This window comes from Telmatherina bonti (genome assembly GCF_933228915.1).
Source record: "Telmatherina bonti genome assembly, chromosome: 2".
In the NCBI taxonomy this organism is placed as follows: Eukaryota; Metazoa; Chordata; class Actinopteri; order Atheriniformes; family Telmatherinidae; genus Telmatherina; species Telmatherina bonti.
The window spans coordinates 19,788,172-19,808,076 of record NC_136620.1 but is presented as its reverse complement, the minus strand read 5'-3'; the positions used below and the strand labels follow the sequence as shown (position 1 = coordinate 19,808,076).

Sequence of the window (19,905 nt, the reverse complement as noted above, 5' to 3'; positions counted from 1 at the left end):
ACTGAGGACAGTTAACATGGATGCACATTAAAAGATGTATAGCTGCCCAAAAGGTGTGTCTCACTTCACTTCCCTGAAACATGTGACTGCCATATTGCAGCAAAAGAGGAGCTAAGAAGAGGAGAACAGTGTGTTCAGGGGTTTAAACTGTTTGGTTGTTTTCATATAGTGAAATTAAAAAGGTGATTCCCACAGAAAAGTGAGTGATGCAGCAGAGATGGAAGAATATTTTATGGTAAGTAAAAGAAACATCAGCCAATCACACACAGATATTTTAATTGGACCACCTTTATAGATATCTTATTATAGACTATTTACTGTGGCATCACTTCAATTAGCTAATGCAATGTTACTACAGTTATATCTGTCCATTGCCTCCATTTTTTCCCTGAGATCTTGAACCATGATCAGAAATCTGGAAGTGTCCCAGCATTTACCAAAGATTCTAAATGGGGTTAAAGTCTGGAATCTGTTGTGACCAATTCATGTGTGAAAGTGATGTCTCATGCTCCCTGAACCACAAATCACAATCTGAGCCTGGTTGTCTGCCACTGTTGTCTTTGGAAACGCATGTGCCATATAAAAAAAAAAAAAAAAAAAAAAACTGATTTAAATCAATACATTTTTAATCCTTTTGGGAGCATCACATTGCTAAACTTTCGGACAATTAGTCGATTTGCAAATGTATTCACACTTTAAAAATGTCAAGAACAACATCCAAAGAAATTATGCAACTCTTTACAAAACAGTAAAAACAAAATGGTCTAGAAAAGGATGAAAGCTAAACTAAATCCTTATTGGATGTTTTTTTTTCCTAAACAGGGTTTTAAATTAAATAATTAATTAGAGGGAGGAATTTAAATTCTGTCATTTAAATTCAATAATTTAAATAGAAAAGTCAAGCCCGCTGCCATGAAAATCTGCATTCCTGAAGTATCGACTAGATTCTGTAGAGAAACTCAAAGTACCAGTCAGAAGTTTGAAAACACCCATTCAGGATGTAAATTACAGGGTTGACTGTAATATGACTTTATATATTGATTGAGTGAGAAACAATTCACTGTTTACCAACATGACAAATTCTGCCACAATATGATTTCATTTGATTTAGGCTGAGGATTTAATGACTGATGCAGCATTTCTATGTTGTGTATTTCTCTTTCCTCATTGTCTTCTGTTTATTTTCTTCTCCTTTCTTTCCTTTTTCTGTCTTCTTCTCAGGTCAGGTCCAGCAGTACTTTGTAAACTTAGTATATATATATATATATATATATATATATATATATATATATATATATATATAAAATGTCCTTTTCTCCTCAGCCAAGTCAGACATTTTATTGAAAAACAATCAGTTATCTTCACATAAAAAGACTGAATAAATTTTTTAAAATTGATTCCAACCTCCAGTGTGTTTGACTTTTTCCTCTTAGATTAATAGTTTCAGTTTGTTGATTAGTGAATTGATGCAGCTCAGTGTATTGTTCAACCCCTAATATCAACATCTGTTTAACAAACATATCTGAATGTTTTTAGTTTTACTGTACTGCATCTCCTCACTCAGCTCAAAATCTCAACACATCTGGAAAGTATTCAATTAAAATAAAACGGCATCTTAAACATAACAAAAGGTCCACTTTCCTGTTATAAAGTTTGTTTTGTATTTGTTTGGCAGATTAAATTGCTCAGTTTTGGCAGGAAAAAAAAGCTGATTTCCAGTAAAGCCATATACATCTTCAGTAAAATGTTCTGACAGGTACAACGTGGCTGCACTATGAAGTCAGCACTGATCAGCACCAGAGCAGGGCAGAAAGTGGTTTCTCGGGGCCCCACAAAAACATGCAAGATTAAGCGATCTGAGCGCTCTCGTGATCAGTCCTAGAGATTTATGTAGCCATGTTGATGACTTAATTTGCCATTGAACTTATCAGAAATACCTTTATACTTCTGCTTCAAAGTATAAAATAAAAATATGTATTTTCCAGCCTTTTACGCTCAGATTCAGAAAGATTTATTGTCAATGAACCAGCGTCCCGGCACAATCACCCATTTATTTCTTTTGCTCCCTGAAACACACACACACACACACACACACACAGACACACACACACACACACACACACACACACACATGCAGACAAGTCTCCTACATCCACTCAGCTAGAAAGCAGTGTCAGCACTGCAGCTGTGACGCCCAGGACAAAGACTTGCCTGTCCGTATGCAAATACAGTGGCGTTGTAGCCCTCGAAGCAGCCATCGATCAGCTTCTCTGTACAGGTGGTGTAAATGGCATCCTGTTGTGAGTCCATGTCGAACAAGTAGTCGTAAGTGAAAGCTTTGTCTTTGCCTAGGATCACCTGAGGCTCTCCAGGCATCACGTACGTACAGATGTGGCATCCTTCTATCTTCTCTCTGGCCAGCTGAGGACGAATCCTGCAGGAGACACAAACAGTGACAGTTTGAATCAGCAGAGGAAAGCCATGAAGGGTTCATTAAAATAAAGACATTTAAAAAAAAACAAACATAAGTTTTGTTATAGCTTCTCACACTGGACACCATGACAGATTTGTATAGGTAAATTTTATTTGTAAATGCTTTCAGGAAAAATAGAACTCTTATAAAATCTGAAAGCAGTGAAGTCAGAAAAACAATGCAAAACCAAAAACCCAGTAATATGTCCAGAAAATTCTGGGATTTTTCATGATTAATATTGATCCTGACAGCAATATCGAGTTGTTTTGGGTGTAACTGTAGCCACTTGAAGTACAATAGGCTGAATCTCTTTGAGTTGATAGCAAAACACTTTTTTCCTGTTCATCAAGTCCTTCAGGTTCAGGTCCTGCTGCTCAAATTTCTCACAAAAATCCACCTGATTGGTCTTGAAACTTCCTGCTATCAGTTTTGTTCATTTCAGTGATGTTTTGTAGAACATTCTCTGAAAGAAATGCTGATAAAATTTACAAAACTGATTTCTGGCAGTTGCTTGTTTTACATCAAACCTCAACAGAAACTCAACAGCGACCCCAGCCGCTCAATTAGGATCAGGTTTGTTTAACTATCCTAGTTAACTACGAGCAATGGACCTTGCACATGGACCCACAGTGTCTAACCTCATTGGCCTGGGTCTGGGGACTTGAACGCAGGTCCTCCAGACCCAGGCCACCTCTACATCCTCTCTCATATTTCTGCTCAGGTTTTATCCTGATCCTACTGGCTGCTCTTCGTACTTTTTCTGTTTCCCTTTTTAAGTTTTGTTGGTGCTTTACAACCAGCTCACAGGCACATTACCACCAACTAGTAGATAAAAGTATGCAGAGGTATACGAAGCTGGCTCTATAGGTTGACTGAAAATATTTCATGGTTGTCACCAATATTTATGGAAATAATGATCGAACTATCAGAGGGTTTTATTACCCCGCACTAATTCCTAAAACACTGCATAAATTGAAAAGTTAATTGATTAATATAATTCAAGGTTATAGAGATCTGTATTATGTGCTCTAAACATATTTGAGGACAGTTTTTGTGAAAAGTAAAATTGCCAGAAACAGAAATCTTAACTGAAAAGGCTCCTGTACATACAGCAGTTGAGTAAAGATACTTCATAACTACCAAACGTATTGACAGATGGCAGATCTAATTATAAAGAAAGCTGGTACAACAGCTCGTTTTTCACATTGCAGGACATCCACAATATGTAAAGTGGCTGCTGGGGTCGGTCAAACATGTCACCTTGATGTCGGACTACAATCTAAAAACACGGCCGAGTCGCTCAGCACATTCCTGGAACTGCTGCCGTAAACAGGTGAGTTGTGCCATTTTAAAGCAGCTGACCACTTCCAGTACATTCATAAACTCATGTGTCAGCTTGTCTGAAAGCACACTGTTCTTTTTGTTTCTGCAGAATCTCATCAGCTGTTTTGTTTCTGCAAAACATCCTGACCTAATAACATGCACTGCTTTAGCATGCATGCGAATGACAATGTTGACACGGAGGATGTTGTGCTGAATGTTGGCCAGCTGAAATCTGGCAGGGATTAAATATTTAGTGCAATCTGGACATGAGGGAAAGAGGAGATAGAGAGTCGGTGAAATAGTTTTGGGTCATACAGCACTTATTTCTATAGTGAGAGAAAAACAGAGCAAACAAGCTCAACCACGAGACATCGGATGCACATGTAAAAACAACCGACTGGAGCAAAAGACAGCGCTACTTTAATTGGAAGGATGAAAAGCATAAATACATGCAATGGAATAGCAGGCTGATTCAGAGTCATTGATAAAAACTAAAAAATTACAGTAACAAATCAAAGTGTTTGGTGTTGTACAACCTGCTTTACAGAATTTACAGTTAGAAATGACAGCCTGAGCTTAATGATTTTTTTCTCTTATAGCAACACTACATCATTTTCTGACATTAAAACTTTAATGAGTCCATTATGTATATTATTTCTCTCTGCCACCTAGATTTACAACTTCTTCATGAATGTTGTAGGATCACCACCAACAACTGGATATCAACACAATGGCTGTTTTGAACACACACTGTGACATAGTTAAATAAACATAAGAGGACATTATGGGAAGAAGTGAAGAAAAAGAGCTAAAGTGACAGAGCTAGAGCTCAGCCATGAGTCAACATTCGATTGACTTTTACTCGGTCAGGATCGCTAAGAGAAGAAAAAGATACATGGCAGGTCCTGAATTAGCCGTCAATGGGGGTGGAGGCTAATGTGAATAATATTAAGTCTAGTATTGCTGCTTTAAGCTTTCGTTTGGGTAAAAAAAATTAAATTAAAAAGGTCTCCAGACACTTAAACTAATGATTTAGTCCCACATGACCACCATAAGAGCTGGGGTAAATCCATGATGAGATCCTGATGAGTCTGTGTCTGAAACATCTGCAGGAAGCAGGTTTGATTATCTGCTTCAATAAAAATCCTTTAAAAAAAACTGAGTGGAAGAACATTTACCATCAAGGCTGTCATCTTCATTAAACAGATGATTAAACTCCAGCCGTCACAATCTTAACCAGCTGTCGGGTTGCTTTACTGTCACCAAGGAAGTCAATGCAATTAATTTACAACACAATTACTTTACTGTTAGAATGGATAAGCAAATTAAAACATCCAACATGAACGATTACCATGACTATCGCTTCGATTTTGACCAAATGAGCTGGTATGTGTGCTTAATCTTTTTTTTTTTCCCATCCCTTTCTATTTTCTCCTTGCTGACAAATTCTTTTCATGAATTCAGCTCTCAAACAAGCTTGAAAGAAAAGCACCTGACAGCGAGTTTTCCAAACTTTGCAGCCCATGTGGATAAGGGCCTCATTGTGCCTCCAAGTTCAGGGGAAAACAATACAGAGAGAGGACTACAGAGCAGCCATTGTGCCCATCTAAGCAACACTGGATCCCTGCACTGACACCAACGCCACGGCTGCAGGATTACACGGCTGGACGGAGGCGAGGGAAGAGAGGTGATGTCCTCTGTGGCAGTCGAGACATGTCTGTGAATAACACTGCACTGGCTGTTTTCGAGAGTGGCCACAGATATTTAATTCAGTCTCCTGTATTGACTGCTGTTATTATGTAGGTAAATTTGTTACTATATCTTTGAAACATGACTGGAACTGAAAAAGCTACTACCACCTTTCTTTTTGACAGTCTAAAAATGGTACCAAAAATAAAAAACATAATTATACAACAGGAGAATAAAAAGTACCACGGAACCAGAGTACATATACTCCATGTTTCTATGTACTGCTTTAATAAGTTGTTTTAGATACAGATGCAGATACTGACGCAATCTCATGATAATCAAAGACCTGGAACCCTGAAGTGTAGTAACCAGGCAAAACATCCTTCATTTACAGTAAAACTTGAGACAACGCTATTAGACTATTTAAAATCTGAACCACTGGAAACCACTGCACAAAATTTCTCCTTTGAGTAAATGTAAACACAATAAACAAGATTCCAGTCAGAAAATCAATTAGCGTCCATGTCAAATCTACCGTGTTTAACCCATTATATATTTCTTTGGCCTCAGAGAGTCTTATAGAAATCTAATCCCCTTTGCTCACCACACAGGGGTTGGGTGGGGAGTGTGGTTTTTGTTTCACATGATTTAGCTTACTAATTGGGTGTGTAATCCTGTCTTTCTATCGCTCCCACAATGCTTCACACCCAGGAACCTGACAGTATTGCCTTAATTTAACTTCCCTTTAATAATGTAGACTGTCGGCTTGTTTGCTTCAATGTCAACATTTAAACTTTTTTTTTTTGTTCTTGTTAATATAAATACAGTATTTATATTATTTAGTGCTTATTTCCATTTTGTTCCACAATGTGTGAAATATGACAGTATGGTTTCGGCACCAAAAAATTCTCATAAGTAATAATGTAAATCCAAGTCTTCTATTTTGTAAAAAGCGTAGTAAACAGATCCTGACTGTATCAAGAGGGCCATAAAAACCACGTGTGGCTGTTCATCTATTTTAATGGTGATGTGTGGTGGGGTCAGAGGTCAGGTGAGTGTCAGGGTCATGAAAGCTTGGCAACAGAGACATGTTGTCTGGCTAACATTAGATGATCACTAATGTATAATGAAGCACATAAACATTAGGGGCAAAACCAAATATCCAACTTTGACTGAAACTAGTTATTAATATTCCTATTAATATAGTTTCAGCCTATATTAGCCCTTTATATAAACATAAAATGTTTACGAAACCCATATTTTGCATCTTTTTCTCACAATTTCACCTACATGAACTGATCTTTTTTTTTTTTGTAAACTTTAACCTACTTTATTAACATACCAGGCCCAAAAACACTAACATTATCACACTTAGTTGAAAACATTTGAAGCTAATTTGACAAATTTTTCACAATAAAATGACCATACTGAAATGTAGTACCTGCCAATCCCATCCCTCTTTACATACTTTTGTTTTTCTTTTATTGAGCAGTCTTTCACTTTTTTCCCCAAGCTTTTCTCATTTTATTTATTTATTGTCACTGACCAGTTTCACTGCATTTTACCTTTATTTTTAAATTAAAATTTGTTTTTTTAAAGGGATGTAATTGTATCTGCTTCTCCATAAACGCTTTTTTGTATAAATAAATTTTCATCCAAAAATCAGGAAAGTGCATTATAAAGCTATTGTTGTGGTTATTTTGAGAATGAATACGTTTGGAAACTAAAGTCAGGTAATCAAGTATAGGTACAGAACTAATAATATACAAATCACAAAAGAAAAATAATTTGCTACTGGAGTATAAATTAAGTGTTGTGCTTACTGGATGTTCTCCATCTTTATTTGTCAGTTTCTTGTCAAAGACTTTATGTGATTACAGGAGAACTGTAGATGTTTTACACATCCTGAGCTGCTGATTTTCAGTCTATTAAACATTGAAGCATGTCCTAACATGTTACCCCCAAAGCACCTTCTCAATAAATCCTCAAGGTTGGCATATAACTGAAAGGGAAGGAACCAAAAATAACGATAATAACATTTGTGCCTCTGAGATTAATAACATTAAAGTCCTTTCGGCTTCATCTCTTGCTGCTGTTTAGGAGACACTGTCAGCTAAATAGATTTTCACAGACAGATGATAACAATGACTACAATTCTTACAGGCCAGGCCAGAAAACATTAAAACAATAACAGGATATCTTGCTTAAGAGCCCAACCAACCATTATAAATGTCAAGCAGCAGTTTCTGCACAGTCATTTGTGTTCCCCAAAGACCTGCACTTTAGAAGAACTGACTTATGCTCACATAAAGGAAAACAAGGGGGGTAAAAAACCCAACAGACTGTGCATACACTGCCACAAACAAAAGGCAGCCACACAAAGCTGAAGCACTTCACTCGGCCTGATCTTTAGGAGGAGATGTGCTGAGAACAGCAGTAGCTGCCTGGGATGAGATCACCTGCTACTCAACCTTAAGCACAATGTCTCACTGTCATCTACATAAGAGGCCATTAAGCCTGTGTGAAGGATAGGGGAAAGCAAAATGTGCAAGAGACAGAAGCAGCAACAAGAGTGGAAAATGTGTGTCTTTGTCACACACTGGGCTCGATGCCAGGCGGTGCAGGCTAGTGGTTACACGCCTGCTTATGGTTGTTAACACTGAGGCAGAAATAGTTGGTGTTTAACACAGGTGATCGCTTTGAGGCATCAACAGTTTCCTTTATCACTTCAAAAAAATCTTAGCCATCATGCTGAAGGAGGGTGGAGCTGATTCTTTTTATGTTCAACACATCAGAAATGTTTCAAACCTGTCAGGCAAGCTTCTAATTGCAGGAACACAAACCTAATTGCCTTTCAGCTCTTTGCTGTCATTTGTATTTATCTCCCTGTCATTTATTATCCTGAAGTAGTGAATCCCATTCAGTTTGCCACTGAACAACACCAAAAACAGGTTAGAACCCTCAGAAAGACATTTCTGTCACACACAGATTTATTATATCTATATCTATCTATCTATATCTATCTATCTATATCTATATCTATATCTATATATATATATAGATATAGATATATATATATATATCTATATCTATATCTATCTATATATCTATATCTATCTATATATCTATATATATATATATATATATATATATATATATAGATGTTTACATACATGCACATAAATGGTACCATCTGACATCTTAAACTATATTTAAAAAAATAATTTTACCTCTATCAAACATGTTGTATAATAGTGCCAAATAAAAAAGCATATCTTCAAAATATTTGAATAGGTTCTTTAGTGTGTTGCTGTTTCTTTGCTGCTTCCCACAATGCAAACGCTCGAGTTACAAAATTAAAAGAACAAACAAACAAAAAACAAACAGGTTCCTTTAATGTTCATAATAATACAATAATTCAAACCAGTATAAATGTAATAAAAAATATTTATAACTATATTCATTAAGTGTACTATTAAAAATGATGCCATTGTATGTTGGATAGGGTGGTCGTGGTTGAGCAGGGATGATAGAAAAGGTTCAGCTGACCTATCAAGGTTTGAGTACAAGTGCAGGCTAGGCCTTAAAGCCTATAGATTTGATTAAAAAATAAAATTAAATGAAATCTGGAGATTGTTCCTATAAAATAAATACAATAAAATAAATATATTCAAATAATGAGAAATTAAACAGACATACATTTTTATTATTCAGCCTGTGCAAAAAAAAAAGAAATTAAAAACAAACAAATAAAACCATCTCATGTCAGAAATTAAGCCTCCAGCTCATATTGTAGATTACTGATTACAAGACTGAAAGGCCTGCAATGCTGAATTGAAGTAAGAAGGTCCGAAAATAGATGGATGGATAATTGAAAGGTAAAAGCATGAATATGTTGCATCAGCAGCAAAGTGTTGAATATGCATTTATTTTATTTTAGAGGATGATCATTTTCCTGTGATGGCATAAAAAATTGTTCGCACACAAGCAGCGTTACACTGAATGTCTGGTCTGCATTTGGCTTCATTACCTCCAATATAACTGGCAGGCAAAAAGAAGAAAAACCCCACCCAAAAAAATAGAAAGACTATCTGGAGCTCCAGCGCAAAACAAACAAAAGCTCCTCTGCAGATCATATGTGGTGAATCATATTAATATTAAAATGTTTAAACTTCCTATTGAGCAGGACAACCTACTGCACCAGACAAAGAAGTTACAGCAGCATCTACTTAAACTGCAGATTACATGAGACATGAGTGAGAAAAAAAAACAAAACAAAAAAAAAAAAACATCAGTAAACAAGCTGCTTCAATAAAACACCATCCAGCACTATAAAAGGCTCTTTACTTCATACAAGAGGTGAGCCAATATGCCCCACATAGTACATCAATATGTCTGTGTGCACGCTCTCTTGAAATGCTCAGTGCAGTGCGTGACATGAAAGATGAAGTTGCCATAGCGACCGGTCATAGAAGCAAAGAATTAAAGTCATAATCCGATCCCAGCTGGATATAATGCTTGTCTGGCCGACTAAAAGATGCCAAGAGGAGGGGCGTCAGCAAGGCACACACTCAGCATCCTGCCACCGTCTGACACAAGAGGATGGGGTTAATTTGCTGGTGACCCAATCAACCAACCACAGACTCAAAATAAACAGAGCAAAAAAAAAAAAAAAAAAAAGAATCGGTCTAAAGCTCAAGCAATAGTACTGAAAAAAAAAGAAAAAAAAAAAAGGCCCATTCCCTTGTTAGACGCCCAAAAACAAGGGGTTTCTTTAATCTATATAGGATTTTTATTTTTTATTTCTACATAGAATATTTATAATATTTATAATATTTATTTTTATTTAAAAAAAAAAAAAAAAAAAAAAAGACCAGAAAGTTTTGTTTGTTTGTTTTTTTACAAGCGGGGACTTTGTGGATGTACTAGCTTTGCTGCATCTTCAAGTTCAATTTTATTTAAAAAAAAAAAAAAAAAGGATAACATATAAGTAACAGACTCAAATTGTGCATGCCATTTTCCAAAAACAAAATCTGACAATACACAAGGGATATCAATAAAAAAGGAAAAAATTAATTATATCATGCAATTATATCATGCAAAATTGGCTCATGCAATTATAACTATTTTCTGCAAACAATATAATAAAATTACACATCTACGTTACATTTGAATGAACACAGGTGAGATGAGAATTGATGTGAAAATTAAGGTTCTTTCGTGGTTCTGAGAGCAAACAAAAAGTACTGAGAGCATTGAATGTTAAAAGAAATAGTATGAAACTATCTTTGTAATAAAGTAACCACATCTCAATTGCTCTTGTGTCCATATGCTCTTCATTAGCTTTGCTACAGAGCAGAAAAGTCCAAATGACATACGTTTACACAAGGTTGGAGCTTGCAAAAACACCATTCAAATGTCTGGTGGCACAAAAAGGTTCAGTGAGTCCTGAAACTACCATGACCTGAGCTCAGAGGTTCATCTTCTTCTAATGAAGCTAAATATGCAAACATATCCCAATGATCCCACACAGCTAGAGAGCTTTTCAGAAAATGTGCTTCCAAAAACAAATGGGGTTGTACTGAATCCCTGTGGCACGCTGATAACGACTTCACTGCTTCCTGTAGGTCAGGGGTCGGAGAGCAGCACAGACATTCGTTAGCAGGGAGGGAGAGGTGCAGCAACAGAAGGTGTCAGCAGGGATCATCTTGCAGTGCCAACATGGAGGGGAAAACTGGCAAAATGCTGCTGGTTTTCATTTAACGGCCTACACATCAGTGTCAGTAATCACCATGGTAACGAAATAGAGAAGGCGTACCTTTTTTTTTTTTCCCCTATGGCACCTTTTAAAACACAACACGGACCATTTTATCTGACATGATCTTGTTTATTTAATATTCAGTTCAAAATTAGAGATCAAATTATAAATAACTAGCTTGCTTTTCATTAGTCCTTTATAAATGCAAAGTAAAAAACTAAAATCAGGCTGTTTTTGTCCTTTTGATTTCAAGTTTAGAAGAACCGAACTAGAAAAAGAATTCATGGACAGAAACAGACTTTAATATTTGTAGGATTTCCATCACCCAGAATCTAAAGTCCAGTGTTCTGTCAATTTGCCACACCTCATCAAAAGCGTACCGTACATTAGGGCTGGGTGATATATCGAGTATACTCGAGATATCGTGGCTAGTCCCCTGTGCGATATAGAAAATGCCTATATTCGTCATATTCGAGTATCCTGTTGTCACGCAGTTGTTTTTAGCTGTAGGCGGGGTTTTCTCCCTCCTCCTCGACTCTCCACCGCTTTGCACAGAGAGTTAAAGCAAGCGCACCTCGTTACGTACATAACGTGAGCTACATGCTACGTCATGAGAGGCAGCATGGAGCCACTGTTGCCCACTTGGTGACTTACTCGCTAAATCTGGTGACTTTTTTGTGAAAAGCGACAAGCGACAAATCTAGCGACTTTTACTGGAGTTACTAGAAACTTTCCTGGTATTTTGGCGACTGACTTTAAAGCGCATATTGTAAAGTTATTGTCAGAACGAGAGTCTCTCCCTGTCCTAAAGCACTCAGTCGCTCCGGCTGCAGCTGCAGCCAGTCAGAGGAGCAGAGAGGACACCTGCACGAGTCCACCTACAGTCACAATGAACAGCCAAATCCGCTACTGATCCCGCTCTGGATTACAGAGTGGGACGTAAATTACAAAGTTTTTCACGTCACGCAAAAATAATTAATTCTATTTGATTACATTCACAGCCTCTGTCACTTACTCACTTCATCCACTGTGTGTGTGACACAAGCTAAATATTTATCTAGCTCGTCATGTCTCTAGAAAGTACAGAAAGGAGTGGGAATCAAATCCTGAATTAAAAACTGGCTGAAGCCGTTTATTGGAGACGATACGAGGACATTCTGCCAGTATTATAAGACTGATTTCTACGCTAAACTAAAAAATACAGACAACTCAAAAACGTATCCATAAAGCAAAGCCTTATAATAGTTCATCATTTGAAAAGTCCCCCCCTAGAGCACCTATTTTCATACGTTGCATTTATTACATCATGCAAAGTCACTTTATTTTGTTTTAAAATGACATGTTTCTGCCACTGCTTTAACTGTTCAATAAATACAGTTTTGATTAGTTTGCTTCGTTACAATTTCATCCTTTTGGCATAAATGTTTAAAATCAGCATATCTTAATGCAGTATGAACAATTATGTTTTAATGTAGACACAAAATCATCTTACTGATGTGATTGTAAGAACCAAAGCATTCATTCTAGGCTGAGGTAAATATCGAGATATATATCGTATATCGTGACATGCCATAAAAATATCGGGATATTACTAAAAGGTCATATCGCCCAGCCCTACCGTACATTCACATTTAAAGGCTTATCTGTTTTTTTAGGTTTCTTTGTTAAAGCAGCATATCCATTAAGATGAACCCAAGCCATATCCCTAATCCCAAACCCAAAAAGGACATGACAGAAAACTGTGTTGGTATAGGGTCATATGTTTCATTCATATCATGTCTGTAGTTTTGCCACATTCTGTGGTACATATGTTCATTAGGCAAAAGTATGTTATTCTGATGGGTATGTTAGACCGGCATCTAGGGCCTTTGTTGTTGTGGGGCAGTGGTCTCCAACTCCGGTCCTCGTGAGCTACCATCCTGCAGGTTTTAGTTTTTCCCTGGTACAACCCACTTGATTCAAATGAAAAAGTTCTACAACAGCTTGTTGTCATCTTCTGCACCTGCCTATTAATGAGCCATTGATTTAGGTCAGGCGTGTCATGGCGGGAAAACACTAAAAACTTGCAGGATGTTAGCTCATGAGGAGCGGAGTTGGAGACCCCCGTTGTGGGGGAGCACTCACCCTTTCCCAGTTAAGTCTCCATGCACTGCAATCACCATGTCAGCAGTGCTTGGATTTCGGGGTACCACCCGACCGCCTTGAAGGACCAATGTCTACCCAAAAGCAGTTACTGTTTTAGCAGGGGGGTGGAGAGACCTATATAGCGATACAGCCATTTAAACTGGGGGTCCCAAGAGGATTTCAAGGGGTCACTAGATCACTGTTTTTTAAAAATAAAAAAACTATTCGCATTTAAAAAATAAATTTGGGATCTTTTATCAGGGCTGTCAAAATGTTTTCATGCAAAGAAATTAATATGTGGAATTGAAGTATTAATTTTTTAATGGATAAACCATGCAGATGTTACTCATGTCAGATTAAAAATCTGAATTTAATGAAAGAAACTGGTATTGGGCATGAAGCTTTGAATCACCTTATCCTCCTTAATAATGAAGATTCCAACAGCTTTTATACTTTCCATGTAGGGTATGGATGCAGGATGACCTGTTTGATTTATCATACAAATAAACATTTAGTTGTCACATCTGACAATCAGGTCCACCGGCGATGCGGCAACTGCCAAGAAAACAACAAGTCATTTCATAAGGGCTAATTGTGTACAGAGCGATACGTAAGAATCCAGACAACCTGTTGAACACTAAGACACTATCCACTATCATAGCTCAACACGCAAAGCAGGAAACAGCATCTTACGGCTGACAGAAATACTTTTTTTTTTTTTTTATTCCGCAGTCATTTGGCAGATGCTTTTATCCAAAGCGACTTACATGTCAGAAGTGACCATAGCGGTTAACCTAACACGCACTGCAGTACCAGGAGAGAACCCACACATACACGGGGAGAACATGCAAACCCCTCACAGAAAGGCCACCATTCCAACTCTCTTCAGATTTCTAACAATGAAAAACAAGCTGATTTAATTAGTTGTTGATTTCCGATTTGAACAGAATATTGAAATAATTTATTAATAATTAATAAAAAAAATTCTACTGGAAAAATATAAAGGAAAAAAAACACATTGACTTAAAAAGTGAATTTTAGACCAAAATAAACCTGAAAAAGTCTGTTTAATCACCAGAAACAACCAAGCTCACTGAAGCATAAACATTTTGGCCAAAAATCTATTTTTAATGATCACAGGAAGAAAAATAAATGCTTCAAGAGCAATGTAGTAAAGCTTTCTTCTTTTTCTGGCCTTGTTGATTGACTTTATTTGTGGACACACCAGCGAGCTAAGAATAATGCATCCTTTTCAGGAGTGGAAACACTAACCCAAAATCTAATATGAGATGTGTTTAATTACATTTAGATTGGCAAGCACAATAAATATGCCCGTACTGCATACCGATTTGGAATCACCAATATAAGTCAAACAAAGTAATGATAGCAAGCATCTCACAACATCAGCAGATCCAAATAAAGTCCATGATCATCAGCTATGAAAGTGCTCAGCATCTCATCAGACATGAATGAGTCATTTAAATGTGTGTATCAGAAAGGGAATCAGAATTAAACATCAAAAAATAAACTTAAAAACAAATATAAATCCTGTTAGAAAAATATCTTCTGCAATAACATCCTAGCTAAGATAGTGGCAGCACAAAGAAATAGAGGAATTGCAGCCAGTGAAAACCACATTAAGAAAATACACATAGCATTTAAAAGGTAAAAGATAGACATTTATCATGTCATAAAATATAAATGTTTATAAGTAACAAGACGAGCTCTATAACGGCATCTTAATTAAAACATCTGCACGCAGATTTACTCAGATTTTAAAATCATGTAGGGAGGCCAGTTAGCAGACTGGACAGTGTTTATTCAGTTTAGGAGTCAAATCTGTTGAAATATTTATGTAGTCTGTCCACATGTTAAAAATATCAACACATTTATACAATTATGTAATTTTATTTCACCTAATACATAACTTTTTTATTGCTATTCTCGTTGGGTTTCCAGAGGATGGTCTGAAAAGAGTAATAAGTGACCAGCAGGTTATGACAAGCACCATGTCACAAAGCCAAAATCATCTCCAACTGCTTTCTTTAACATTTAAAAGCTCTCAAATTCATCCACACTCGCACTACTCATACGGCCTCCACAACATCTCAATCTCACAGATCAGCTTTGGGATGTGGTAAAACAGATAAAAGTGCTCCAAAAAATGTTAAACTGCATAGAGGAAGACAAAACTGAACAAACAATCCTCTTCACTACTCCATGACAAAGTTGAGCACTGAATGCAGTGACACTGAACCATGTCCTGTTTACACAGAATCATATCAGTGTCAGCCATGGGCCAATGACACACAAGCTAGCCCCGAAAACATGGGAAGTCTACGTGTATGTGTGTTTACATGGAGAGATTGATCAACCATCTGCAGATTTTAAAATCAGATGGGCAATCACAAATTCAGTAAACTGTTTGACACTGACTGGAAGGCTTCAGTAAACCTTTTATTGTCAGATATGTTATTTTTCTAGCAAGTGGCCATGGGCCAGTCAACAACCTCTTAACAAACACACTACCTATAGAGTCTTTTCACCTGCTGCAAGAATTCAAACAAATTACAGCTCATGAATATGTATATGATTCAGAAAGCTGCAGCATGATGCCAAACACTGGTGAGTTTATTTTCACATGCTGCTTTGAACGGTGTTTAATCCTCACCTGACAATTTTAGTTAAAAGAGCATGTGTTCATACATGGGTGTCATCCCTTATCCGCAACAATTTAAAGGTGCATTCGCACCAGGATAGTCTGGGGAACCAGAGGGGAATTCTGAAAAAAATTGTACCTTTCTTCTGGTTTGGTTTGATTCACACTGTATTTTAAATCTGCTTGCTAGGGGCAATATTCCCCAAAAAGGACCGCTGACCAAGACAAAAGAAGAAAAAAAAAAAATCTGGCGCATTCATTGGCCAGGGGCAAAAACAGCTCGCTAGCTTCAAGCAAACAGTGGTGCAACAATAAATGTATTCAGTTTTTTGGGTTTCTGTTTCTACTTTGGCGTTTAAATCTGATGTGGTTTTCACCAGAATCGGTCCAGTATGAGCAGCAGGGACATATGTTGCGCCCTACATCACTTCTTCTCTTTGGGACACCGGATGGTCTTTTTGTATCTCCACTGTCAGCACACAAGACAAGAGCTCATTTGCATTAGATGGAAACATGTATATTTTTTTTCTAAATTTATTGGATGACTGTCCAGTATTTTTGAGCTTTTATGGACAAATCTATATCTTGGGGGTGTGTGGAGTCATGCAGCTCGAAATCAGTAGCATTAAAACTATTTTATATATTATATAATTTATATTTACTGCCATAATTGCCAAGCTCCAGGGAATGTTGTTCAGTATATATTCAGCCTTGTCTTATGACGAGAGAACAGTAATAATATATTCACAGTATATTTTAGCCACAAAGATCATTGTGGCTAAGAACTGCTTTGTAAGACAGTAATTTGAGTGTAACCCAGAAACATTTTCAGTGTTTGGCAATCATGACCTCCTTTCAGACACAAGTCTCTTCCATTCCAAGATGATACTAAGCATAGCCTGCACTTAAACTCAACTTGCCCCAAAATAGACTCCCAAGCAGCACTGCTGAAGGACCTCAGTTGTCAATATCACCACCGAAAGAGTCAGCACATTTCTGCCAGATGCATCTACACCAATACAGAGAGCTGTCCCTTCAGCTGTAGAGTCCACATGCACCACATGTGGACATGTGCTGGACTAAATGACAATATTTACATCAGTAAATTGGCCAAAATATGCACATATATGTGCAAGAGAGAATTAGGCTAGGCTTTAAATGTCCACATCCTCCTCCACACACCTCCAGGGTAAAACAATTGGCAAACAAGTTGGCCATGCAAAATAAAGTGGATGTAATTAGAGCAGCTTACATGTAGACCACACCCTTACAAAATATGCTGTTCTCTCTGGTGTTGGCACTGGATTGCTCTGGTGCACTTCATCCAACTACCCCACCCCCACTTTTCTTTTGCACCGCTTTAGCATTTCCTCTTGTCTCCAGGTGCTTGATGCTAATGCCTTCTGCTCACCGTACAGAATCTGCCCAGTTAAGGGTTCAGCTGCAATGGATGAGGTCTAAATGTGGAACTGGTGCCACAAATAGGACGTGGATGTAACTCAGCTTCTGTCATCAAACTGCCAGCAGAACATCCAAAATAGGTCTCAGACAGTCACAAATAGCTATGTTTGTATCGTGAGCTGCCACCTTGTTAAATGTGTCAAGACGCCATGTCTGCAGTTGATAGGAACAATTGTGTGTTATTAGAAAACAAAGGCTGTTGTTTATTCATGTCTCTTTCTAAAACACCATGTGAAAACTTTCAATTATTTTAACAGGGGTTTGACTTGAATGATGCACATCAAAGCTGCTAATGCTCACTGTGGCCGATAGCGGTGGATGTAAATTTTAAGTTTGTCTAAACGGCAAGTGGCCATGTCATAAAAATTATGCTGGGTGGGTTGGAGGGTTCTTTGTTGATCTAAAATGAAAGCTTAGCCTTTACTGGGTGGAGTAATGAAGATGTGTTTCGCACATTTGTTGCCTCCTTGGTTCTTCTCATGTTGTAGAGAATTTCCTTTAATATAGCAGTTTAACTGTGACATTATTTTGGTTGAATGCATGAACACATTGTTCAGACATCAAAGCATCTTCCTACTTTTTCTTCGTAGGGCTCCTACACACCAAAATGACAATCAGCTAGCTGGGATGGTGGGAAATTAATTCAGGTGACCTAACCTGTTGGATTGATGAAGGGTCTGCCGAGGAGATACCACTGACTGTTCAGCATATTGAATGTTATATTAGCCATGTTAGCTTTTATAGCATTAAGTATGAAAACTTCATAATACAATGGAAAAACTAGTATTAGGAGATAGTCTGAATGTCATAGATTAACACCCCCCCTCCTCATCCTCCCCTCAGAGATGAGTGTATCCAGCTGGTCTTATCTTTCTGACATACTGTTTGAAACCATGGCAACCAAAGCCATGTCTGAGGACAGTAGAAATACTATTGCATCCTTGATGGTGATGGAAAACTCTCCCTTATGAGGGTATGAACTAAATAAATATATGAAATGACAAATGAGGGTTTCCATTCTAGTTTTCACTGTCATGGCAACTGTGATAATAAAAATGAGATTTTTCCCATAACAATTTTCTAGCCAAGCTGATCTCTGAGCCCATGGCACAAAATGAAAAGAAGGCAGAACCAGACACTTTGGTGGAGCCTTGATCATAGCACTTGTGGAATTTCTTTATCTGTTTGGCTCAAACTATGTTGGATATTAAAACTGAATGATGCTAAAATGTTTCTTGACTTGATTCACGGCTGAAAACCTGGCTATGTAGATTAAACTAAAAATGTGCAAGCTACCTCTCCATAGTGCATTGCTAAAGATGAAATGTCATAGCTAGGACCTGGACGTGGACTTTGTGGTGTCTTCATGTGCAGAAATTTTCATCAGATTCTGGAGACATGAATCTGAGATGGGGATGGGGAACTTTCATCAACAGGTTTGTAATACAATCTTTCATATGGAATGTAAGAACACCATCGTGGGTTTTTAACATAAGCCAAATGTGGTGATAAGGGTGAAAATCTGAAACCGCATCAGCACACAAGGGATAAGTATTACCTAAGACTTAATAAGAGAAAATAAAGAACAGCTCAAGATCAGTGAACACTTACATGCATTCGCAGATTCACAACACTGACTCCTGACAGTCTGGCTTGGCTCAGTTGAAGTGAACAAAGCATGTGGTCTAGAGAGGTTTTAAAACCCATCGGGGCTTTTGTGTTTGCTGCTGCCATGGGTGACCAGCACACATCTAAATGTTGTGTATCTGAACTCCTACTGGTACTTTGATAGGGGCCTGTGCTTCCTTGGCCAACCATCCACCAAAACATAACTAAACTCTTTACACACAAATTTGATCACAAATCTTGACAAAATGGTTCATGGATTCATGTTGGGGCTGCAGGCGGGTTGTTCAATCAGAAAAAATTCTGACCCCGTAATAATTACGATTGTTTCCATCTTTTAAGCAAATTTCAAAACTGTTTTTCTTCGCCATGTAAAACCCCACAGCTTTTGTCAGCTGTTGTCTCTTGTCATCCGGGCTGAGGACCACACAGCTTATTAAGCAATAGCAGATATCAACTGTAATCGCACAGCTCATTTTAACAAGATATTTCCTCCACGGTTAACCCTACCTCTACTGTTGGCTTGTGAGATACACCCTGGGGCTTAGACTTTAGCCACTTATACCAGTTACGGCATGCCTCCACATCATTACATTTAGGTAAGCCCATAACTTCAGCCTTAAGAGGTTTATGAACGTATTTAATTTCATTATCGTCATTGTTATGGCCTGCAGCTGAGCATAAACATCAAGTCCTTACAAAGGGAAAAAAAAAAAATCAAGTCTAAATCCTCTTGATTAGATTGTGGTTTCAATGTTGTCGGTTACCTCGTGTTATGTAGTGACTGAGACT

The 19,905-nt window shown here is 37.5% G+C and overlaps 1 protein-coding gene across 4 annotated transcripts in view; it reads right to left on the bottom strand.

Moving 5' to 3' along the window:
* kif21a (kinesin family member 21A) overlaps positions 1-19,905 on the bottom strand; it is a 59,528-nt gene that overhangs the window by 36,466 nt on the left and 3,157 nt on the right. For all 4 annotated transcript variants that reach the window (XM_079251405.1, XM_079251406.1, XM_079251408.1 and 1 more), the window contains exon 2: positions 2,212-2,434. In XM_079251405.1, coding sequence (XP_079107531.1) covers positions 2,212-2,434 — 223 coding nt within the window. The remainder of the gene's footprint in view (positions 1-2,211; positions 2,435-19,905) is intronic.